The sequence below is a fragment of the Kwoniella europaea genome, chromosome 1 (assembly GCF_036810445.1).
Source record: "Kwoniella europaea PYCC6329 chromosome 1, complete sequence".
NCBI lineage: Eukaryota > Fungi > Basidiomycota > Tremellomycetes > Tremellales > Cryptococcaceae > Kwoniella > Kwoniella europaea.
In genome coordinates this window covers 4,021,928-4,046,102 of record NC_089487.1, presented here as the reverse complement: position 1 = coordinate 4,046,102, position 24,175 = coordinate 4,021,928, and the positions used below count along the sequence as shown (strand labels likewise).

The following is a 24,175-nucleotide window of genomic DNA, read 5'->3' as shown; positions in this document are numbered from 1 at the left end:
GTGGCGCCGATGACCGACGACACACAGAAATGTTTTTTTTTTTTTCTCCTCTTCTCTTTTACATGAAAGAATCATCTCGTAAGCCGAAAAAGAATACAGTTCCTATCGGGGAAAGATAAGGTGCGAACTTGTTCGATCATCGATTCGATGATCTTGAGGAACAAGAGTGAGATGCTGAAAAATGTTGATATGGTGATGCATGAATAGTTGGAATATGAGGATTGATAAGGTGGATGAAACGCCACAAAGGGATTGTTGACCCTGAACACAGTAGTAGTTAGAGTAAGTACAGTAACATATGCACGTACCCCAATAACATCCATCCATCCATAACTCATCCATCTACCTGTACAATTCATACGTCTCATACACAACTCAACTAGGACAGTATACAGCACAGCACAACTCAGCTCAACTCACCCAATCCAAGGATTATCACGCACTCATGTCGGCATAAACATACAGTACTCAACGATAGCGCCCTAACTACATTTCGCGACGAATCACAACGTATCCCATCCTTCTCAACTCAGCGACAGTAAGATGCCTCCCTCTGGACCGAGATCCAGACCAGCACAAGGACAAGGTAGTACCAGGGGTGCACCTCCAACCGCTAATCAGAGGAACGAAGTATTCGAGAACATCTTTGGTAGACCTGCAGGAGGACATCACTTAGGACCCAATCCTCAGCAACCACAATCTGGACTACATCCCGGACCTCCCTCAACAACAGGAGGATATCAATATCCTTCATATAGCAATACACCATCATCCTCTTCGACATATCTGAATCCCGCTCAACCAAGCTTCCCACCCGGCACTTCTTACAGTGCTGCACCACCGCCCAGACAGCATTTCCCCCCTCAGCATACCTACCAACCTACACAGAATGATGGAGGGGCAGGAGGAGGGATCTATAACAGACCGTCATATGACAACAATAGTCTGAATGGGAATTATCCTGGTGGTACCAGGAAGGTCAGCCAAGGTTATGCTGCCAGTGCATATGGTGTACCGGTAAGTACGGTCAGATCAATCCTTTAACTCTTAAGATCCACACAGTTACACATACATCTGACTAAATAATTCATCTGTTATGATAGGTTGGCGATCTACCTGATCGTAGAGCGTCATTGGCACCTTCCACCTATTCAACACAATCATCCGCATCTTACTATTCACCTAATCCAAATAGTGTTTCCCCACCACCGCCAAGAACCAATCGTCTACCTTCCAACCCTTCAGCAGCTACCTTCTCTGGTCCTCAACCTACCAATCGTATACCAAGTGGTCCAGGCTCATTGCGACAACCGCAAGGTCTGACCCCCGCTCAGGCGTATCAGGCATCTCAGAGCTACAGTAATGGAAATGGCAGTGTGTCATCACCGGCATCAGCAGTCTTCCCACCTAGATCAACAGCTTCTCCTGCCCCTCCTGTTCCACCTATACCTAATCCGAAAACGGAATCTGTAACTTCTTTCATGTCGAGTACATCGTCTGGATCAAGATTACCTACTTCAACATCTACTACATCATTCCATAAACCCACTCCTCCCATTTCATCTTCTCATTCTCGTTCACCACCGCCAAGGGGATTAGCAGGTTCGGCAATAGATGAAAATGATAGAAGTGGTTCGACGACACCGGATTATATAGGTCAAGCATTGGGCAAATTGGCTTTTGAAACTTCACCTCAGAAAGGTTTCTTGGATGATTTCGGTTTATCGTCAAGTGCAGGAAGTCATACAAATCAGGATTATTTCCGTGAGTAGAATCTTACTGTGTTTAATTCCATTCTGGTATGTGGTGGTGCTGACGGATTTATACAGCTCAAACTATATCAAAACCCCCTCCTATACCGCCCAAAGCTGAACAACGTCAAGGGTCATTTTCCAGTAATTCTCGCGTATCGATGCATCAGAGGATGGCTTCAGACTCGTCTATCGCAAGTAGTGTTTATACTACTACCGCAGGAAGGACGTATATGGCGTAAGTCAACCATACTTCGATCTAAGTATGTGAACCTTACTAATTCGCAATCATAGTCCTTTATCTCAGATTGAACCCCCATCAGGTATACAAGATTCGCTCAGTTCACCTACGACGCCCACAGGATCGGATTCAGGATTTGCTGCGCATGCGCAGAGGAGATTATCAGGAAGAAAATCTATGGAGTCCACTGTATCTTTACCACTTCCGGCTACCGATTCACCTTTACCTCCTGGAGCAGCGCCTTCAGCAACTGCTTTTGATGGTCGGGCAACGTCATTCTCGGGATCATCAACAACCAGAAAGGATGTAGTGAAAACGATGAGATCTGAATCGATAGGACATGGATCACAAAGACGGTCGAATCCTGTTGGCGCACCTCCATCCTCATTCACTTTCCCTACTCCATTGTCCTCTCAACGATCGTTATCTGGCACTTTGACGCGAAGCACTTCGACAGCTAGAGCAGCAATCCTGCAATCTATGCCACCTATCTATCCCGCTTTACTATCTCAAGTTGCAGAAGCGTTCAAAAAACTTTTGACTTTATCTGAATTGGTGAAAGATGGAATAACATATAAAGATTCTTTTGATGGTAGGACGGCAGTGGGGATCATAGCAGATATAATCAAAACTCCCGATAGGAATTTAGCATTGTTACTTGGTAGAGCTTTAGATGCTCAGAAATTCTTTCATGATGTAACGTACGATCATCGGTTGAGGGATAATCCGCACGAGGTGTATCAATTCAAAGAGCGATTAACGGCTGCTCCGTTTATGAACACACCTAACGGAGGTACGGCGACGGCTCAGGATAGTCCGATGTCTGAACATGCTGGCTTAGGAAGGACCTCTTCAGTGAGAAGCACGAATAACAACTTCAGAGCGTCTGGAGGAATGACGAGACCACCTATAGGAGGTCAAGGTAATTCCGATAATGGTTCGATGAATACTACAACATCTGAAGGTGGACACATCTCGAATTCTCATTCGCACTCTACACCTGCTACTTCGACTACTACGTTGGCTTCACCTAAATCGCATCATTATGATCCGTCACATACTCCCCTCGGAGGACAACCAGCGGGTAATGGAACGGCTGAAGAGGGTGACACGGAAGATGATTTACCGGTTGGAGTGTTCACGTTGTTAACTGATTGTTATTCGCCTACGTGTTCTAGAGAAAGGTTGTGTTATAGTATCAACTGTCCGAGGAGGCTAGAACAGATGAAGAGGTTGAATATGAAGCCTCAACCTGGTTTGTCGAGAAAATTGAGTCAGGAGAGTATCGTTGATGTCAAGGTGAGTTGATGCTCTAAACTATCTGGTATATATATCAGATTGCTGATGTATGCAAAATTCCGGGTATAGGAAACTGGTACATTATGGATCCATTCGGTATCTCAAGAAATCTTAGATAGTGTAGACGATCAAGAGAAGAAGAGACAGGAAGCTATTAATGAGGTTATTTACACTGAAAGAGATTTCGTAAGAGATTTGGAATACTTGAGAGATGTGAGTTTAACCTCTCGCACTCCCATGACACTCTAACTTACACTAGCTGATTGACTGATTTGATGTTGTTCAGTCATGGGTGAAACCACTTCGTACATCGGACGTTATCGACCCAAAACGACGAGATGATTTTGTCCGACAAGTATTCTGGAATGTCCATGATGTCTTGTCGGTCAATCACGTTTTGGCTGAAAAGCTCACAAAAAGACAAAAGAAGGAACCTGTAGTTCGTGGGATTGGAGATTTGTTCCTAGAGAGAGTCCCATTATTCGAACCGTTCGTGGTATATGGTTCACATCAGTTATTCGGTAAATACGAATTTGAGAAAGAAAAAGGATCTAATCCCGCATTCCAAAAATTCGTTGATGAAACTGAACGTAAACCCGAATCAAGAAAATTAGAATTGAATGGTTACCTTACAAAACCCACTACTAGACTTGGTCGATACCCTTTACTCCTCGAAGCGGTCCTGAAATATACGCCTGACGATCATCCTGATAAGAAAATTCTACCAGAGGTGATCAAGTTGATTAGAGGCTTTTTGACCAAAGTGAATATAGAATCTGGGAAATCGGAGAATATATTTGAGTTGGCGCAAATTGAGCAGAGTCTGGTATTTAGACCGGGGGAACATATCGTGAGTTGAGATTACTGGTGTGGTCGTGAAATTCAGATGGAGTTGGTATTTTAAGGGAGTCAGCTTTGAGTGTATGGTCGATTTGGGTGAAAAGGTCTAGCAATGGGTTTGATGTAGAGGACGCTAGGCCAGATTGAATGAGATATATGTGGAACGTGGAGGAACCTGAGGATTCCAGCTGATTGAGCCCTCTCCCTATAGGATCTTCGACTTCGAGACAAATCCCGTGAACTTGTCCACAAAGGACCGCTGAAGAGACGAGGTGGAAACAGGGAAGAAATCGCAGATCTGATTGGTTTCCTGTTCGACCATGCTTTCTTACTTGTTAAACCGAAATGGGTCCAGAAGAGTGAACAGTATAAAGTATATCGAAGGGTGAGTAAATAGTAATCCATATCATCAGCTCAATGTTAGAGTAAGTTGACTCGATTTTTTTGGTATAGCCAATCCCTCTCGAATTACTCGTTCTGGTCACACCAGACGACTCATACAATTCATCCAAACTCTCAGCATCTCGAGCAGCCAACAAACTGATGCCTCGACAATCCAACGCATCGTCTTCCAACCACACTAACAATTCCAAAGCTGTATTGGCAAACCCACCTAAACCAGAATCGAAACATGGTTTCTCCCTGACGGTGGTTCATTTGGGTAAAAAAGGATATTCGATGCAATTGTGGGTTGATACCTATATGTCAAGGAAGAAATGGTTAGAATCGATAGACAAGCAACAAACCATTTTGAGAGAACGGAGTTGTGTGTTTGTCAGTGAGACTATCACTGAGGGTGGACCTACGTTTACTGGTAATGGACTGAGGAAAGTCAATTGTGTCAGTCCGTATGGTGAGTGTTTACCTCTTTCTTTCTTTACCATGCGTGGTGAGATCAGAGCTCTGATTGATTCCCTTATTTTTAGACATGGGCCACAGGATGATCTACGGTACAGACGACGGAGTGTATTTCTCCAACCTGCGAGACGACAAACTACGTGATCCGGTGAAAGTGATCAATCTCCTTGATGTAACTCAAGTCGATGTCATTGAAGAATTTCAACTATTGATTGTCCTTCACGAACGATGCGTTACGACCTTTCCTCTAGATAGCCTAGACCCAAACGACGCCAATGCAGCCCTCAAGAGAGGTAAACGAATCTCGAGTCATACGAGTTTTATAAAATCTGGTATTTGTTTGGGTAAAACTTTAATTGCTATTGTTAAATCTTCGACATTGTCTTCTACAATCAAAGTGATGGAGCCGATTGATCAATCGTTGAGGAATAAGAAAGCTCCAGGCGGATTCATGAAGAGATTGAATGGACGGGATGAAGCTCTCAAATTATTCAAAGTGAGTGTTTTTCCTTTTCAAAATCACTTTGTTCTTTCTTCACTCTTCTCATAATCATCATCTCACAGCTTGACATGCTTAATGGCTTGATGCACACAATGCTAATCTTTTGCAATACATATAGGAATTCTACATACCCACCGAATCTTCCTCTGTACATTTCCTGAAAACCAAATTATGTGTAGGATGTACGAAAGGATTCGAAATTGTTGACCTTGAAACACTCGACATGCAAGGTCTTCTGGATCCTTCAGACGCAAGTTTGGATTTCGTCCTGAAGAGAGATAATGTTAGACCGATAGCTATTTATAGGATAGAAGAGGATTTCTTACTTTGTTATGATGGTGAGTGTCGTAATTCACCTACCACGAGATAATGCTAATTCTTCATTACCTCCTTTAGAATTCGCTTTTTATGTTAACAAGAATGGCTGGAGATCCAGACCTAAATGGGCTATTGTATGGGAAGGTTTACCTACTGCTTTTGGTAAGTCATTTTGCCAACACCTCATCCCAACATTTGACATCTGACTAATGACTTGTTTGCTCTGGTTTAGCATTACAATACCCATATGTGATAGCATTCGAACCGACATTTATCGAAGTTCATCACGTAGAAACAGGACATCTTGTGCAAATCATACCTGGATCCAACATTCAATGTCTTTTCGCTGATACACCACCATCAAGAGTGAATGCTCCTGTACCTGTCCAACCTAATCGACAATTGATGTATCCACCTGGTCCTGGCGGGGGATATGGTAGACCACCACCTCAGAGTAATAATCCGTATTCGCATCAACCAGGATATCATCCACAACAGCCACAGCCACAACAACAAGGATATTTCCCACCTCAAGCTCAAGCTCAGGCTGGTAGACCCCGTCCACCACCTACTGGACCATATGGTATGCCTCCTCCGCCCAATCATCAAATGATGGTATCGCGCTTTGCAAGACAACAAGTTATCTTCACGAGTGATGATAGTCATGTACAATTCCTAAAGTTCCCTCCTCCCCAGGGACAACAGGGACAACAGGGACAAGGTGGTTCACAGAGGATGAGTGGACCGCAGGCTGGGAAAGCACACAGTATAAGGGGATCACATTAGTGTTTTAGCAGGATAAATGGATGGTCTTTGTACATGTCCATTTTGATCTTTCTTTTCGGTTCTAGTTTCTATCTTGAATACGATACGATTTTTGTTCAGCTTGATTTGATTGTATTACTATGTAGCACCACAAATTACCATACGATATTTTGTTTCCATTCGTAAAACAGAGATTGACTTTATATTTTTTTGCATCTTATTCACGATACTTTATATATCATGTTATTGTTATTATATATGAAATGAACATGAATACATGAATACATGAATACATGAATACACGATTAATCAGGGCTTCCACTGTGATTGTTGGGTGTACTTGTAAGATATGAATGGTATATTCCCATTTATGAATATGTATGATTACTGTGTGGTGATCAGATGATGATGGGAAGATATGGGTCTCTTTCCCTCTATTGAGCTACGATAACAAATCTTTGACAGTTCTTTTCTGCCCTATCAACCTTGTTCCCTTTCCAGCTTCATCGCTTGTCAATCCATTAAGTCCTATGGAAGGTAACATCTGTTTGAGGGTACGATTGAAATGTGATAAATTGGATTTCAACTTGTTCTATACCCAGCCAATTCATCATTAGTATAGTGGTATCAGTCAAGACAAGCGACAAGCCAATCCAGCAGCCTTACTTCTAATGTTTACAATGACATATAAGGGGAAAAAAAAAACGATTGCGACTTACCAAATCGTATTCACCTCTTAATCTCTCTAAATCTGCTCGAAGGAAATCTAATGTTTCTCGCCGTGTATTTGGATCAGGTAGAGCTACAAGGCGAACGATATACCTTTGATTAGCTATCCATTGTTATAGGTCTCAGGAGTGAGGAGCTCGATGGACCCACGCCTGGTAGCTCTTACTGCTGATCTGTAGGCCTGGATCATCTCGGCTCGAACGATGAACTGATAAAAGTGATGAGATGTCAGACCAACGTTTCCGTACTTTGGCTTGCTCTATATCCTCTTTTGGGTCGGTAGTACTTACATGCTGTAATGAAGGTCCCTTGAGCATCGCTCTCCTGTCCTACTCCAGTCTGTGTACGAATGCTTAAGATCGATATTGATAATTTCCAGTTCTTAAGAGAGAAAAGTAAACAGAGAGATAGATACCAATACCAACAAAGTGGAGGTTGCGAATGACCGAATGGTCAGGACTGATGACGAGCAACAACAGTTGATTAAGATATTGCTTTATCTTGCTTCCCCATCATTGCACATCCATCATACGCTCATATCACTCGCATACAGAAGACTCAGGGGTCGTATCCACTAGAAGAAGAGAAATCATCGATAAAGATGCTAGGAAGATGGAGATGGATACGGTAAACCACATCGAATTGGTATGTCCCCTCTACTTGACCTCACTTAGACAATCTAATCCCACGCTGAACATTCACATTCCTACATAGACGATTCATCCCTCTCAGGTTCGACCGACCTTACGAGCCCTCCTATACTCTATATTCTTTCATAGGAATTTAGATGCGATCGAACCTGAAGATTTTGAATTACTAGATTCTCACATCGTGAGTATCTCTCTACCTTTCTCATCATACCCACATATATCGGTACTCAATGTAGCATCGTATTGGTCTAGGCAATATCATCCAACCATACTATCGAGAGAGAGGTGAACGTGAAGATAGAAGAGTTCGCTAGAGAGTATCTGGAAGATCCACGAAAGACTCATGGGGAGATAGCTGTGGTGTTCTTGCAGAAGAAACCTAAGAAAGGATGGTTTGCTATAACTGAGGTATGTTGTTTCGTATAGTACCACACTATACCTGTAAGCTAACGAACGAGATAACGGTGTATATTACATTGGAGTAGGAGCTCATACCATGGGAAGAACATCTCATAACTTTACGTTTCGATAGATCATCTACCTCAAATCAACCATTGCATAACGCTTTATTACAGATCTTAACGTTTTGCGCCGAGAAGAAAGGCAATGTACCTCCCTTGGTTGGTAGTTCTGTGAGTTGACTCAACGGATCACTATCAAAGATACTCTCTGATGGTATGTATGATATATAGGAAAACAGTAATATATCTCATCAAGTAAGCACTACGATCATTTCACAATCATGGTCAAAAATGATGCTGATCTCCAATATAGATACTCATATCCCCACCATCACCCACTGAGCTGTTCTCTCCTTCCCCACCTACCTACCCTGCTCGACTCACCTCCCCTCCCCCTCAACCACTCACCAATACCACACCAGCCACCGCAACCGCACGAGATATCACTCCTGTCAACCCCTCGGGAGGAGACGTGATTATAGGAAGTACTCGTAGAGGGGTATCACCAGCAACAGGCACGTTTGGGTACTTGGAACAGGCCAAAGATGGTCTGAGGGCTGTAGGTGCGGGTGTAGGGTGGGGTGGGAGAGCTATTGGAGGTGCGTTTGGTAGAGGGGGAGGATGACCCACTCTCCGTTCTGCTTTTTCCACTCGTCATCCATCTTTGTTTTTGATTTTATGCTTGTAAGCTTTTCTAGACATTGTATGTAGCATGTATTGTAGCTTGCATTGTTGTAATGGTATACTCTCATCGCTATGCATACCGTGTAGATCTCTCTCATGTACACCGCCTGTCATTGCGATACAATGCCACGTCATGGGAGTAATAGCGTGGTAGAGTACTGTACGTTGTTGACAGGAACGCGTCCATCCCAAAGTTGATGTTCATGTCAGACCGACATCTGATTGCAGTAGACAGTGATCACAGTTCATCTTCTTCTTTCTCATCATTTCTTACATACTCACTTGCAACCAATTGATGAGAGGACACCTCGACACAGACTACCGCAAGTATCTCTGAACAGAGTGTCGAGTCAAGCTCATAGACACCCACTCTCCATCGCCGCAATTCAACTTGACCAAGAGGAAGAAGTCAAGGAGAACGAGAAGGAAACCACGAGATCACTATGAGGTGTACCAAACCCAGCTGGGTTGAACATTCAGGTTAGCTAGCCTACTAGTACCCGCCTGCTGCCAAGCTGAATGATCTCCGTCTTCTCTATATCTTGTAGTAGGAGAGAAGAAAGGTCGATGTCCTATTTATAGTATATCCGTTCATCCGGATGGAACGAGAATAGCTACGGGAGGATTGGGTGAGTTGCGCCGACTTCAAGCATTGCGTCACGTTTGTTCTTTGAGCTCTCCATTCATGCGTTTGAAGGTCCGCGCTGATACCGACCTTCTCCATCGGTAGACAACAAGGTCAAAATATGGTCGACCCTTCCCATTCTCGACGAAGAAGCAGAGAAAGACGAAGCGAATCATAAATTGTTATGTACCATGGCCGCTCATACTGGTAAGCTATCAAATAGGTCTAAGCTGTCTGATGCTTAATTTCAAGCTCATGTCATCTTTTTGAACAGGACCCGTTCTTACTGTTCGATGGGCGCATCACGGACGTTTCCTTGCGACTGGCTCGGACGATCAGGTAATCATGATTTGGGGAATAGATCCGTAAGTATATCAGCTACGTAATCAACCAGCTTGTCTCCGAGCGGAAGCATTTCAGCTGATCATTGTGCACGTAGTGAAGGAGCGGGAAGGTTATGGGGATCCGAGGAAGTTAATCATGAAAATTGGAAAGCTCTCACTAGATTAGTAGGGCATGTAGCAGGTAAGCTGAAGGTTTGTGCCCCCCGTTGCGCCAGAAACTTTCAGCTGACTCCTCTTGACTTGTAGATGTTGTGGACTTGGCCTGGTCAAGAGACGATTCGATGTTAGCTTCTGTAGGATTAGATAGTAAAGTTTGGATATGGGATGGTGCTACTTTTGGTGAGCTGTCTGCATAATGAATAAAGGAAACAGCTGACCCTGGAGATAGAGCGTCTGAGGAAACTTGACTTGCATCAAGGATTCGTAAAAGGGGTTTGCTGGGATCCTGTGGGCAACTTTTTAGCTACGCAAGTAAGTGGACGTACTTCTTATAACAGACTATACATATTGTCTAACAAGTATATACACTACAGTCCGATGACAAGACTGTGAGGGTATGGAACACCGAAGATTGGTCTCTCACACATACAGTATCGGAGCCCTTCAAGACGTCCCCACAGAGTACCTTCTTCCGAAGATTGAGGTAAGCTACTTCTCGAATGGTGTTGAAGCAATGTTTGACCAGATCTCATACTCTTTCTTAGTTGGTCACCCGATGGTGCTTTCATTGCTGCTTCGAATGCGATGAACGGACCCGTCTTCGTGGCGGCTGTCATTGATAGAGAAGGTTGGGCATCGGATATCTCATTTGTAGGACACGAGAATACTATCCAGGTGGCAGTAAGTCGTTCTCGTATTACATACTGGTGGCATTCTGATTTATTTGTCCATCTCAGGCTTTCAATCCCCGTCTCTTTTTCAAGAAGGAAGATAAACCTGGTAGAGCTACCGCTTCATGTATGTTGGCGCTGGGAGCGAATGACTTCAGCATATCTATCTGGAGGAATACGATGCATAAGCCTTTAGTGGTATTGAAAGAGGTGTTTGGGCGAGATTTGCTGGATATGTGCTGGTGAGTCTCCTGCATTGCAGAAAGCAGGATAACAGAACTGATTCAGATCCCACTGATTTAGGTCAAATGACGGATACAACCTGTATGGATGTTCTGCGGATGGTTCAATCTGTGCCGTTTCCTTCTCGCCTTCCGAGTTCCCTGAACTTGGTCAACCGGACATGACAGAGAAGGTTTTAGAAGAGTACGATTACAAGCCCAAACGTCAGCCTGCTCGAGGTGCATCGATACAGCCATTATCTGTATCCAATTCGTTCGGTCCCTCTGCATCAACGTCCAGTGTCGTCAATGTCTTGCAGCCAAGGAAGAAAGGTCAAGGCTCCAACCGACGAGTGGATCTACAAAACCCAGCTTCAAACTCGCGATCTCTTCAGCCACCTTCGAGGGATCCCTTCTCTGGTCCGATACAGCAATTCGGCGGTGCATCTGGTCATCAAGCCTCTACGGCGAAGATGTTTGAGGACGCCCGTACCGCTTTTGCCAATGGTAGTCAGCAAGTCAACGGTGGTTCACCTCGCGCGGGACTGAAGAGAAAAGCCGTATTATCAAGTGAAGAAGAAACGAGAGCTGTCAGAGGAAGATTGATGGCTACTACTCCAGCCAACACTGCACCAGTGGAGGTTCTCAGAGCCCCTTTGGTAGCCCCTCAAGCTGGACCTTCATCTTTTGGTCGATCGTTGCCCGTCCCACAAGTTCAATCTGTTGTTCGAGCCGCTCTACCTCAGAATGAAGGTTCAGGCTATCTCGAAGCCCAGAATTCCCCTTCCGCAGAGGAAGTCAATAAGATCACGTTGGTCAAAGATGGTCAAGGTCAATGGGTCGATTACCTTCCTTCGGCTGTATTGACTCTGGCGGTCACTGCAAAATTATGCGCAGCTGCTATGGAGGATGGATCGGTTCTGATTTACTCTTCTTCGGGGAGACAGTGAGCTACTGATTTCCGTCCTCGTAACGAAAACTGACGATACTCCTAGATTATCCCATCTCAAACTCGGCTCGCTCTGCCATGATCTTCAAGGAAACAAGGATAAATTGTTGATCATCACTTCGGATTGTCAAGTCCGAGTCATGTAAGCTGAATGTACTTGCGTGTCTGTCAGGACTTGGCTGACAACTTGTGATATAGCGATACCAAAAACGGCAGAAGTGTCTTCCCTCCTACCACCTTATCCCCTCTTCTCGACTCCCTTTCATCTACCACTACTATTGATATCAAAGAATGTACTCTGCGACCTAACGGTATACCGATCATCATTACTTCTTTACCTGCAGCATATGTATATGACCCATCGGTATCCCAATGGACAGTAATTTCATCAACACATCAAATCCAATCGAGTCCGCTTGCCTCCAGCTCAAAAGGTGTAGTTGGCGAAATCGAAAGGACAGTCGAATCATTATGGAGAGGTAAGAAGAAGGATAATGGCAATCAAGAATGGTGGAATGAATCCATGACTATGGGCCATTGGGAAACGCGAATCAAAGCCTGCATTTTACTTGTATCGACAGACGAGTATCAAGATTATATGATACAATATATCAAATATCTAGGTAATGAAGGGTTCATACAGAGAGCTGAGGAGGTACTGAAAGATCTCGTTGGACCTGTATATAGGTATGTATCTTTCATACAATATCCGTTTATGTGTAAGCTGATCCGATAATGGTGCATCTAGGACTTCGAATGTGGTAGACTGGGACGATAAAGTAGTAGGACTCAATAAAAGGGATGTGGCGCAGGCATTAGTGGATTATCTGGATAAGACGAAGCATGGGGGTGAATTAGCGAGGGAATATGGGATACTATTGGGCAGGCTGAATGGAGATGGATGGTGAAAGCGAGTCGGAGAACTCAATCGTCCTTAAGTCTTCATTCCTTCTCTTTCGTATATCAGTATAAGATACTGCATCTCCTTTGAAGGTATCTGAACGATGTTGTATGTAGATATAAATTATCTTCGCAAACGAGGATCTCGCTTCCTTTTCGGCAATGCCTTCCTGGGCGGGGATCCAGTTCATCAATTTGAGCAGGAGATGTCTCGGAAAGAACCATCAACAAGACTTGGCTCCTTATACTCTCTTGAAGTGGTAGGAATCGGAGAATGGCTGTCAGAAGTGAATTTATCAATTTCATTCATTTTTAACATACAAAGAACGTTGGGAAGCATGCGTGCTCTCTTTTATAGTGCTCAGCGTCATTCTGCAAATCCGAAAGACCACAAATCAAGATATAAAATGTCCTGCCTAGCCCAGACAGGACTCCACTTCAATAAATTATGTATATTCATATCTTTCTGGCTTCCCCTCCAGCACCCAACATTTTATTGTTGCACATATATCAACGAGTCTTTTCTGTTATAAGCCATCAAACATGCCTCCCAAGTCTACCCGAACATCTACGGTGATTCGCGTTGACATACAGTAATCACAATGCAGGTGATGGATATCCTAATATTCGACTATTGTACGGATCGTTCATCCAGGCTATGTCCGCCGAAGAGCGAAGAGAAAGGAGTGAGTGACCAACTTCCTTGATCGATCAAGCTTTCCATACCACAAAGCAGTCGTACAATACTGCACTATCGTACTCGTAGGGTATTGGCAATCTGGTCAGACAGAGTGACGGATTGCTTATGCTTACCTTACGTTTTACATTTTTGCTATACTGTACATAGATAGAGCCTCGGCCGCACAATCCAATTATAGAAGGGATACGCTCTACGCGTCGATCTCAAGTATGCAAAGCCGAGTGGAACACCTGCAAGATCTTGAAAGATACTGTCGAGGCGCAAATGAGGGGCTGACAAGACAACTGGCGGAAGCTTGAGCTGAGACAGCGAGATTACATGCTGAATTGCAAACTACTCAAGAGACCAACCAAGAAGAGGTTGATGATGGTGAGGTCTAAGAGACCGTCCAAGAGAATGTCGTGCTCGCATACACTCAGAGCGCTTCTGTACATCACGTTCATAGCTTCGATAAGAATATTTAGTAGTAGATTGATAAATGACAGACATAGTGTGCATGCATGAAAGATCGCTGGAGATCTGCCACAGTCATGCGGTGATTTGATAGAACCATCTCTCATGCTACGGCATATATCGTTGTTCAACGAGATCTTGAACTTGTATACTATCCTGAATACCTCTTGAAGCCTCCTTTGAGGTTTACTCCTTAGTTGTTCCCGTTATGTCGTTGATGAACCAAATAAACAATCCGCTAAGCTCACTGTCCCTGGCAATTTAACGAGCCAAAATTAACAATAACCTCTTTTCGCATCGCATCGAAATACAATAATACAGACAAGCGATTGATTGACCGATCTCACTCGGATCTTCCAACCTGTTTACGGATCTGCTACACCCCCTATTATTGGTACTCTAGATGTACAGGCTTCATCAACCTCACTCTGACCTCTGAGGATACAATATCGCAAAGACCGGCATGGCCGACTATGCCCTGCAGATCAGGATTTTTCAGTGTAAAGAAACCGAATTTTACCTTTGTAGAGGAGCATGAGGGATTCAGGAAGGCTGAGGGATGCTGGGGATTGGTTCTGGACCGTACAGTATAGGGGAGAAGATGTACGGTGGATCATTTTCAGCTCACTGGGAAGAAGGGGGCCAGAAGCTTAGGCTGGTTGATAAGAAGCTGGATGAAGAAGCAGGAAGGGGGCGTGGATTATCCTTTGACAGAATTGAGATAATTACTGAAAATAGATGAGAAGTCGCTATGCAAGGATTCAAATATCTGTGATCTAGAAGCTCAAGCAAGGCGGTTCAAGCTTCCTTTGTAAGGCTTACTTCATACATGAAGGCTAATGGGTATACTGTATACATTAAGAAGCATTGAGGCTATGCGTGCACAACCAAGAAGCAAGAAGCGTAATTAATAATGATTCCGAATCATTCTTAGTCGATTAACCCAGTATATGACTCAAATTTCGGAGCTTCACTAGAATGCGCTGGACTGCATTTCGATTTTTACACATATAAAAGAAACTCGAGCTCAGCTCAACATCTCTGTAGTCATTACACTGTCCTCATACCATCGCCGTCAAATCTTATCCATTCATCCCAGTTTTCTTGATAACGCATAATGAGTTCCAAGCAATTTTCCACGGGTGAAACAGCTTCGTCTTCAGATGTAAGTCAATAAAATCGACCTTCGACATCGTCGACCGCAGTTCACCGGCGGCCGGGCTGCGATTGGATGATGAAAATGGCATCTAGCACATACTAATCCTCTCGGTCTTTTAGCAAACCGCTCTAGCTATGAAGAGGGAAAAGGGTAAGTACAGATTCGCCTTCGAAGGGTCTGTTGTCCAGGTACATTCTGACAAACTGCAATATTTTGGTTCAAAAAGATAAGATTTGGGCTCGGGAAAAAAGAAGACGAGAGGCAGCTCATATACGAGAACTAAAGACGAAGATCTCGGAACTTTCATCACAAGAAACGGCACTGCAAAGCGACAACGAGCGATTGGAAGCGGAATTAGCCAGTATCGAGGCCATGAATGACCATCTCAGAGCCAGCGATTCTCAAGATTCGTCTGCAAAGGAGCGCTCGACAGATCAGGTTTGAGCGATTACCAAGACAGATGTCAAGCTCGACTGCCCGACTTTCTCCGTGACTAGTAGTGATGCATACTTTCAAATTGCGCATGAGTCTAACTAATTTATGCATAAATGTCCGCAGTTGATTTCATCGTTTTTGGATCGTTAGATCGCAAAGATAGCGCCGCCACACACAGTGTTGTAGGGTGGAAACCTATGCGAACCATGCCTTTCTTTCTGTTGAACATGAACTACCTATTTCTGCAGTATCCGTTGTTTCTCTCATGCTATCAGTCACAACCAGATGTGAGAATGTCATATCGAATGCATATAGCAAATATAAAGAATCGTATATAGAATGTAATTTCCACCTAGATAAGGTATCTGAAACCCCTCTTCATGTCCAAAGCCTCATCACCCTTTTCAATGTGCTCGAGCTTGTTACCCTTATCAGCAACGTCGGCTCTAGTCTCCCAAGCTTGTTCACCAGCTTCGAGTTTCTTGTTGAGGTTGATGAGGATAAGTCTGAATACGAAGCAGAGGATGATGGCCACACCGAACATGGCAGTGACGATACCGTAGGCTTGTCTGTACCCGTTTGAGTCGAGTTTCCAGACGTATGACCCGGCGATGTTACCGAGTTGCGAAAATGCATTGACCATCGCGATCGCAACAGCACGCTTGGCCGGGGGCCGAGGGAAGGAAGAAGAGATCCAGGAGTAGAATACGATGAATCCGGCGTAAGATGAAGCTTGGAGGAACAACGCGATGTATCGGGCAGCAGTGTTGTGGGTAGCCATACAGATGATGAACCCGATTAAACCGAAACACATGGGTACGACGATGTGCCAGAATTTCTCTTGAGTTCTATCGGCGTGCCAGGCGTTGATCATTGAAACGATGGTAGAGAACACCCAAGGAGGAGAGGACATCAATAGAGTTGGGATGTAGCTGAATCCGAGAGTACCAGTAAGAGAAGGGAAGAAAGCGTTGAAAGAAAGACCAACGACATAGGCGGTAAGAGCGAACATCATGACGTAGATCTTCACATCCTTGACAGCCATGATCAAACCAGAGAAGATACCTTCTTCAGCGGAATCTTGATCGGCTTCTCCTACATCTTCCAAGAGACGGAGTTGAGCGACTTCGAGTTCTTCCTCGGTGAAGCCTCGGGTGTTGGTAGGAAGATCGGGAAGGATGAAGAAAGCGGCGATGGCAATGGCCATGGTGGCAGCACCTTCGATCCAGAACATCCATCTGCAGTTCGAACAGGCGCCGTCAGCACATTCACCCCGTCTATAGCAAGCGTATGGCACATTCTGACTCACCTCCAAGCAGCATGTCCCAAAACACCTTCCATGTTTGACAAGACACCGGCAGCGATGAGCGCAGCGAAGGCGTTTGAGATCAAATTACCACCGAAAAGAATAGCATTTCGAAGAGTGAGCTCTCTTCGGGTGTACCATTTGGAGAGAATGAGCAAAGCTCCGGGTAGAAACGCAGCTTCAACGAAACCGAGGGTAAATCTGATGGCAAGCATACCTCCGAAGGAAGTGACAACACCAGAACAGGTGGAGATAGCACCCCAAATCAACATCTGCATAAGAGAAAGATTTTTCAGTATATTGCGGCCGCGATGGAAGTAGTGCAACATGACTCACGGCAACACCGATGTACCATGAAGGTCGGCTGATCTTGTTGATGATCATGTTTGAGGGGATTTGCATGAGGATATAACCGACGTATAAGATGGAAAGACATGTGGAGTACTGAGTGGCATTCAGGTTAAGATCTCTGGTAAGACCTTTTGCTTTGGCGGAAGCGATGTTGTTTCTATCAAGATAATCTATTGAAAATCAATGACTGAATTCAGCTTTCTGATGCTAGTCGAGAATATCAAAATAACTCACTCATGATGTAGATAAGTACGAATAGAGAACATCTCATATCTAATTTCCTGACCAATTTCTTTTCGATTGCGATTCTTCGCTCGTCCTTCTCGCCTCGAAGAGCCTCGACATTGTTGTCGGAAGGTTTCACGATGGAGTCGTGACTGTGAGTTCGTTCAGGTTTGATCTCCTCCATTTTGTGATATAACTACTCAATTGAAAAGGTTGGAAAACTTGTATGAGAGTAGCAAGTGGTGATGGGAAAGGGGGAAAACTTCTCTGGGTCTGATGTTTATATCCCTTTCTCAACTGTATGTACATGATCGGTCTTTTCACTTTCTCTTTTCTCCTCTTAGTAGATGACCGGTCTTACCATCCGATGTAGTCCGATATGAACGAAAACCCTTTTTCATTACGATCATATTGTGCGTGTGAAGTCTGTCATCGAACCCCCAGAAGAGCCCATTGAATGTCCCCACTGCCCCAGCAAAAATAAACGAAACATCCAGACACCACAGGCACATCCCTGAACCGCCGGGACCAAGTTTTTAGCGCGTTCGATCGAAGTCGTCTGCCGTCTCCACCGGCGGTAACGTCACGATTCCACCCAATAGATTTCAAATGTTCCTGACCAAGTCTAGGGAAAGGTGCGGTTGTCGGACCGGATCGCTTACAAACCAGGTCTCCCTGTAGCCAATACAATTCCCATCGATCATGCTTCACCCCATAGTCAATGTCTCGTAAGCAGGAACTCCGCGGGTACCCAAGTGATCTTACATCCGTCTCAGACGCGTCCCTCAACTCAATTACAGTAGGTGGATGACCGTGTTTTGTCCAGATTCGGAAATTGTCAGGAAAGCCAAGACACGTCGGCATGAGACATAACATGTCTGCTGGTCATACGTAAGTCAGGTAAACTGTGCCTGTCGATTCCCAGATTGCGGGACAACCGTCCGACAAGCTTAGGAGGGGAGAAACAGTAACAAAGTACTGTAACCCGAGATGATCGGTGGTGAAGATTTGGAATTGCGGGCTGCAAAGCGTCTGAATTATCGGAATTGATCGCCAACGTGAGTTTACTGGAACTGTGGTACAGTAAATAAGTACGGTAAACCCAACATGCAGATCCTAAGAAGGATATCCGGAGCTGAAAGCCCCAGAAGGAGTATCTGACGGGCTATACGGGGAATGAGGGGCAGGATATCACATATCGGGTCAAGCATGGGTCCGCAGGTGCAATTTTCTGAAGATAACCCTTTCATGGTTACACGTTATTACAAATTATCCTATACTAACTCCCGTCCCTTCTTCCTTTGGAATCCAACATCTGCGATACATTCCTTCCTCGTGCAATACCACCTTTTCACTTGAAGACACATCACCGAACCGGCCTCACAGCCCGCTGAACGCTTCTTACAACCATAACATCTCGTATATCTACGACATCCCCACAGGGTCACCTGACCACGCTTTTAAAGTCTGAGAAGATGCAAGAGGAATAAGAGGATGCAGAATACTATTACTCCTCCTAAGATATACCCTACAAGCCGTGACAGGAACCGGTCAGCACTGAATCAAACAATGTACAGTGGTGGCGGAATCGCTCACAGATATAGGTATTGCTGAATTTGTCGAAAGAATCTTGGTTCTGGTCAGATTGTTCGGACATCTTACTTGATTGGTTTTTTAAAAAAAAATTATTTCGATCTTTTTATTTCTGTGCAAGGTGGTAAATTTTATCTCAATTTTAGGTTTTACTGAGTTTGGGTGGCCCTCTCGTTCGCAAAATAGGTCTGTTCCCGACGAGTAACGTATCTGTATATATATCTATATATATCACACAAATTTTGTATTCATCAGCCAACTCCCTCGGCCAGTTGGTATATCAAGGAAGCAATCCGTTGTTCTCCACTGATCATGTTTCTGGTAGCAAACGCGTTTCAACATTGTCCGATAAACGGAAAGGACGTGTTTTCAGAGTTCCCCTCGAGGTCTCATTCCTTGTAAAGGATCGTTATACATTCACTTGAAACTAAACAGATAAATCATATTCGTTTTCGTCTTGGTCAAGCTTTGAAACTAGATGATATTAAATAACTCAAATTGGAGGGGAAAGAATCAGGTGACTGCCATCTATATCAATAACCAAGACAAGAAGAGGATATCTGAGCAGTTGGATCTTACTTGACTTGACATCAAGCGGGTATGGAGATCTTATGATCAGGTAGCAGCCTTATGTACATGGATCTCAAGCACTAGTAATTATGTATGGATTTATCTTTCTTATTCTCTCTCTCTTCGTCTTCTATCTTTCTCTTTCCTCCTCTCCCTCTCATCCTCTTCATCGCTCGTATCCTCATCGTCTGAATCACTCACGTACTCTACTTCACTCTCCTCTTTTCGTGTCCTTCTTATAGTTGGTGGTCGACTCTTTCTCTTATCTACAACCATACTTTTCCTCACCCCTCGTTTCTCCACTTTATCATCTTCTTCGGAATCATCAGACGAATCATCACTATCCACCACCACCACCTTCTTCCTACTTACAGCCTTATCCTTATTCTTCTTGTCGTTAGCATTCTTCTTTGTTTTAGCGCGTTTACCTTCTTCACCTTCTTTTAGCTCTTTATCCAACATCTTCTCCTCTCTCTTCTCCTGACATTCCTTACATACCCATCCCATTTTGGTCTCTTGGTCGTTCTTAAAGTAATCTTCATCCTCTGTTTTATTCTTGGATATACCCTTTTTACAATCTATACACCTCTTCTGGTTGAATGGAGGAAAGGATAATCGATGGGTCGTTCCTGCCCATAGGAAGTATGAGAGAATGAGTACTCCTAATACTGCTAGACCGACTATCAAGGTCATACCAAGCAGCGTCAGCAAAAAACATGCCCAAGAGTATAAAGCCTTAGTCAATGTCAACTCACTATAGATTTCTTTGGAATATTTGTCCATGAATGATTGATTGTCGGCCTCTGTCCCAGCGTCCGAGGAAGCGCCGGACGAAGCATCTTGTCGAGCCAGTCTGAGATAAGGTGCCATTTTTGCAATTCTTCACTTTTTCCGATTTCTTTTATTATTCTGTACCGAGTGATGATTTCACTTCGTTCCAAGTTTGAATTTCAACCAACCGAGTTGTGAGATACACGATAAAATGTTTGATACTGTAATTTGTGGGGGAATTTCTTCCTTCAGTCGAATAAACGAATAACTGGTAGTTCGGTTACTGTATTATTATACGGATTTTTATATATTATGAATTGTTATGACCGGTTTTATCTTTTATCTTTTTAGGATTCTGGTAGAGACGAAGAAGAAGATATAGGGAATAACAGGGCGTGTCCAACCTGATGCGTACCTTATGATAGCCGGTCATAGTCAAGTATGTATGAGAGATAGTAGGTTTCGGAACCAAAGGTAGGTAATTGTCACACACGCCTTGCGATCAAAGGAACTTTACAGTATATATCGAGTATAAAGGGTGTCTACTTTCTTTACGGGTATGAGATTGGACTTGACTGCCACTGGACATATTTCAAACGCAATGACTCGACACAACGATATGTTACGATGACTGCACTAGCAGATGATTCCGACTGTTGCCTGTTGCCACCAAAGGAATGGAGATGCCACATTCTCCGATGGAATGAGGACATTACTTCGTCCTCTCGCGCTCGGACGCGTTTCCATTCAAACAGCCCATCTGTCTCAACAAAAAATCCATCTATCAGCATTCATTGATTCGATACCCGCATATTCAAGACCTACAAAATATGAGGTGAGATTCCTCGACTTTCTATACCCACTTACGCAGCTCGCTAATAATCCCTTTCCTCCGATATCACAGCGCACCACCTTCACCTACACTGTCCGATTCCGAGCTCCTCGATTCCCTCGAAGAAGCGGGATTTGACCTGGCATCAGATCGAGACAGGCGTATAGAGGCTTTACAGAGGGAGATCAAGCAAGTGAGGGACTTGAAGGAAAGCGATAACGGACGGGTGATCACTTTCAATGATGAGAAATCGTTAATCGAGAGAATGTCGTGAGTTCGAGCCAATCATCCCTAATAGAAAGTCAATAGGGTACTCACGAAAAAAGTCTTAATTGCTCTGTCCTACAATATGGAATCTCTTTATGAGGAAGATAGTGACTTGAGCTGACGATTTAATCAAATGTAGGAAAGAACGTTATTGCTTGTTACATTTCTTCCATAATGATTTTTCAAGATGTAAGATAATGGACCAGAAATTATCCGTAAGTAACATATCTACTCATGATCTATCTTCAACTATGCCCTCTAGAATTTCACTTCTTTCATCGCGACTGAATAACAGAGCCGCTTTGACCAATATTTACCATCTGTATAGGATCTCGCACCTTCTCATCCACATACTCTATTCCTCCGAGCATCCGTCTCAGACGTTCCGTTCCTAGTGACCAAAATGGCAGTACAGGTCTTACCGTGTGTGATCTGTTTTGTAGATGGGCGAGCGGTAGATAGGTGAGTGAAAATCGATCTTCGTCTTTATTGCCCAGTCCACCGAAGCTCACTTACATTTCTGTTGTTCTTGTGCAGGCTGATAGGGTTTGAGGAGTTGGGTGATTCGGATCATTTTACTTCTAAAGTATTGGAATTCAGGTTAAAGCAATCTGGTTAGTTGTCTCATTCCATACCATCCTGTTCAATCCCCCTCGCACCAGTATATACACAATCCCTGCATAATCTACGCTTGATACATAGAATCCACGAGTAACCTGAGGCTGATAAGTCGATATCCACAAATATAGGTGTGTTGCCCTCGGATCTGAGTCTCGCCTCAAACCTATCTTCTACACTCGTACCGGCGAAGAAGGACGATGATGATTATCCAGATGATGAGGATAGACGTAGTGGTGGAAGAGCGAGGAAAGGGAAAGTCGGGATTAGGAATGGGCTGTTCAACGGAGGTGACGATGATGATTATTAGGATGAAGTGACATCGGAAGACGGAGCACCCAAGTCAAGTAAAATGGTCAGAAGGCTTAGTGAGTCAGTAGAGTAGCACGCATTTGTACAGTATATATCCAGCATCACTACATTGTTATGGCATCTCTTTGCATATTTCCATCTGATCCTGCTCCATACATTTGGTGGAGGTGGACTCAAAGCGGAGATACCAATGATACAACGATAACATCTCTGATTGTATGTACATAACGATGACAACACTAATCTTCCTCTTGCTCATCCTCCTCACTACCACTTCCACCTCCAATTTCAATCCCACCATCGTCATCCGCTTCCTCATCTACTATTCCCTTAGCCTCTCGCTTCGCTTTATTCCTAGCTTCCATCTTTGCCAGAATCTTATCGGCAGTGTTGAATATACCTGACGTGGGTGCACCGCAGGCATAACATTTGGGTGACTTGATAAATCGTTTGGTTGCGCAACTACAAGAGTCGAAAAATCCAAGTCAGTATATGCTCACAAAGTCACAATACCATCATTTACAAAAGACAAGGGGAAGATGAGAATAGAAGCAAGGCAGAAGGAAGATAGGATAACTCACCTCATGCAGAAATAATGTCCACATTTCGTAACCACCGGATTAGTAAACGGTTGTCTACAAATTAGACATGCAAAAGGAACTTCCTCCTCTTCATCCTCCTCTTCTATAACCTGTTGTTGACCTTCAGGTAGATTATCCATCTGCCAACCTGCCAGATAATCTCCTCTATCATGTAAGAATTTACAAGAATCTCCATAACCACAAAATCCAGTTTCTTTATAGTCTTTACATACGTCCGGTTGATAATCCATCAATGTAATCGTACGTACATGACTGGTAGCTTTTATAGGACCAGTTTTCATCTTCGCATTGAGTGTCTCACGAGTTTTGTTGATGGTGGGTAAGTAGTTTGAGGATCCTCGATATAATCCATCATCTACGTCTAGTTCGCCATCCTGTACACCAAATTTATTATCATTAGTCAGCAACAGATCGCTCTCGCTCTTGTCACCAAATGAGACAATAATCAAACCCACCTCATTCAATTTCAACTTCTTCTCTTGTAATACTTCGCCACCATCCTGCTCGAGATCCCAATCATTTGCTCTGGTCGCGAGCTCATCCGCCCTTCGGGTCAACCCCTCATCAGCCCTATAATCCAAATCATCCAGCCCTAATCCCTCGTCGTTGTTCTCTCCATTCAAATCGCGCCGTCTTTTAGTCCCCTGGACTAAAGGGTTGGCTATGTTCTTCTTCTCTGGACGTACCACCGAGGTAGAGGATGATGATAGATCGGGGTCTGCGACGGGTGATGCGGATCTCTTTCGGGATTGGACAGGTCGGCGAGAGGGACCTTTTTTGAATTGAACCAGGGGTGATGCCATGATGCTTGCACTTTCAGCTGGAATCTGTGATCGTAATGTGTCTAGCCAAGGTGGATCCGGTGGTTGGTCGAAGACGATGGTGGGAAGTAAGCTCTCAATATCAAGCTTGAGACTGAAAGATACCTCTTGAGATAAGTTAAGATATCTTCGGTTTCTTATGGGTAAGGCTGACTGATAATGTAGTGGCAACTTCATTTCCAACATTCCCACG

At 44.0% G+C, this 24,175-nt stretch overlaps 9 protein-coding genes across 9 annotated transcripts; 5 read left to right on the top strand and 4 right to left on the bottom strand.

Annotated features, from left to right (window-relative positions):
- Positions 1-543: 543 nt before the first annotated feature.
- Positions 544-6,595, top strand: V865_001535 (uncharacterized protein; the record flags this gene model as incomplete). Its single annotated transcript, XM_066225353.1, has 12 exons — positions 544-1,017; positions 1,104-1,764; positions 1,830-1,989; positions 2,046-3,291; positions 3,361-3,504; positions 3,578-4,141; positions 4,343-4,516; positions 4,585-4,984; positions 5,058-5,485; positions 5,610-5,829; positions 5,888-5,971; positions 6,042-6,595. The coding sequence occupies 12 exons, from the start codon at positions 544-546 to the stop codon at positions 6,593-6,595; spliced, it is 5,109 nt and encodes a 1,702-aa protein (XP_066081450.1).
- Positions 6,596-7,016: 421 nt separating this feature from the next.
- On the bottom strand, positions 7,017-7,620 carry V865_001534 (uncharacterized protein; the record flags this gene model as incomplete). The annotated part of the gene is made up of 4 exons (XM_066225352.1): positions 7,017-7,166; positions 7,294-7,376; positions 7,454-7,511; positions 7,594-7,620. 4 exons carry the CDS (start codon positions 7,618-7,620, stop codon positions 7,017-7,019), a joined length of 318 nt encoding a protein of 105 aa, XP_066081449.1.
- A 295-nt stretch (positions 7,621-7,915) lies between these two features.
- On the top strand, positions 7,916-9,039 carry V865_001533 (uncharacterized protein; the record flags this gene model as incomplete). The annotated part of the gene is made up of 6 exons (XM_066225351.1): positions 7,916-7,948; positions 8,018-8,134; positions 8,206-8,361; positions 8,439-8,585; positions 8,646-8,669; positions 8,728-9,039. 6 exons carry the CDS (start codon positions 7,916-7,918, stop codon positions 9,037-9,039), a joined length of 789 nt encoding a protein of 262 aa, XP_066081448.1.
- Positions 9,040-9,541: 502 nt separating this feature from the next.
- V865_001532 (uncharacterized protein) lies at positions 9,542-12,975 on the top strand (the record flags this gene model as incomplete). Its single annotated transcript, XM_066225350.1, has 14 exons — positions 9,542-9,578; positions 9,647-9,727; positions 9,829-9,930; positions 9,998-10,088; positions 10,163-10,248; positions 10,314-10,406; positions 10,456-10,538; positions 10,601-10,710; positions 10,772-10,907; positions 10,964-11,139; positions 11,201-12,064; positions 12,114-12,209; positions 12,266-12,754; positions 12,816-12,975. The coding sequence occupies 14 exons, from the start codon at positions 9,542-9,544 to the stop codon at positions 12,973-12,975; spliced, it is 2,604 nt and encodes an 867-aa protein (XP_066081447.1).
- Positions 12,976-15,237: 2,262 nt separating this feature from the next.
- Positions 15,238-15,723, top strand: V865_001531 (uncharacterized protein; the record flags this gene model as incomplete). Its single annotated transcript, XM_066225349.1, has 3 exons — positions 15,238-15,285; positions 15,399-15,429; positions 15,506-15,723. 3 exons carry the CDS (start codon positions 15,238-15,240, stop codon positions 15,721-15,723), a joined length of 297 nt encoding a protein of 98 aa, XP_066081446.1.
- Positions 15,724-16,066: 343 nt separating this feature from the next.
- On the bottom strand, positions 16,067-17,780 carry V865_001530 (uncharacterized protein; the record flags this gene model as incomplete). Its single annotated transcript, XM_066225348.1, has 4 exons — positions 16,067-16,952; positions 17,024-17,292; positions 17,357-17,541; positions 17,606-17,780. 4 exons carry the CDS (start codon positions 17,778-17,780, stop codon positions 16,067-16,069), a joined length of 1,515 nt encoding a protein of 504 aa, XP_066081445.1.
- Positions 17,781-19,867: 2,087 nt separating this feature from the next.
- Positions 19,868-20,629, bottom strand: V865_001529 (uncharacterized protein; the record flags this gene model as incomplete). The annotated part of the gene is made up of 2 exons (XM_066225347.1): positions 19,868-20,439; positions 20,515-20,629. 2 exons carry the CDS (start codon positions 20,627-20,629, stop codon positions 19,868-19,870), a joined length of 687 nt encoding a protein of 228 aa, XP_066081444.1.
- A 731-nt stretch (positions 20,630-21,360) lies between these two features.
- Positions 21,361-22,557, top strand: V865_001528 (uncharacterized protein; the record flags this gene model as incomplete). Its single annotated transcript, XM_066225346.1, has 6 exons — positions 21,361-21,365; positions 21,435-21,632; positions 21,769-21,844; positions 21,958-22,091; positions 22,167-22,243; positions 22,379-22,557. 6 exons carry the CDS (start codon positions 21,361-21,363, stop codon positions 22,555-22,557), a joined length of 669 nt encoding a protein of 222 aa, XP_066081443.1.
- Positions 22,558-22,798: 241 nt separating this feature from the next.
- V865_001527 (pre-mRNA-splicing factor CWC24) lies at positions 22,799-23,964 on the bottom strand (the record flags this gene model as incomplete). Its single annotated transcript, XM_066225345.1, has 3 exons — positions 22,799-23,021; positions 23,141-23,535; positions 23,617-23,964. The coding sequence occupies 3 exons, from the start codon at positions 23,962-23,964 to the stop codon at positions 22,799-22,801; spliced, it is 966 nt and encodes a 321-aa protein (XP_066081442.1).
- Positions 23,965-24,175: the final 211 nt, after the last annotated feature.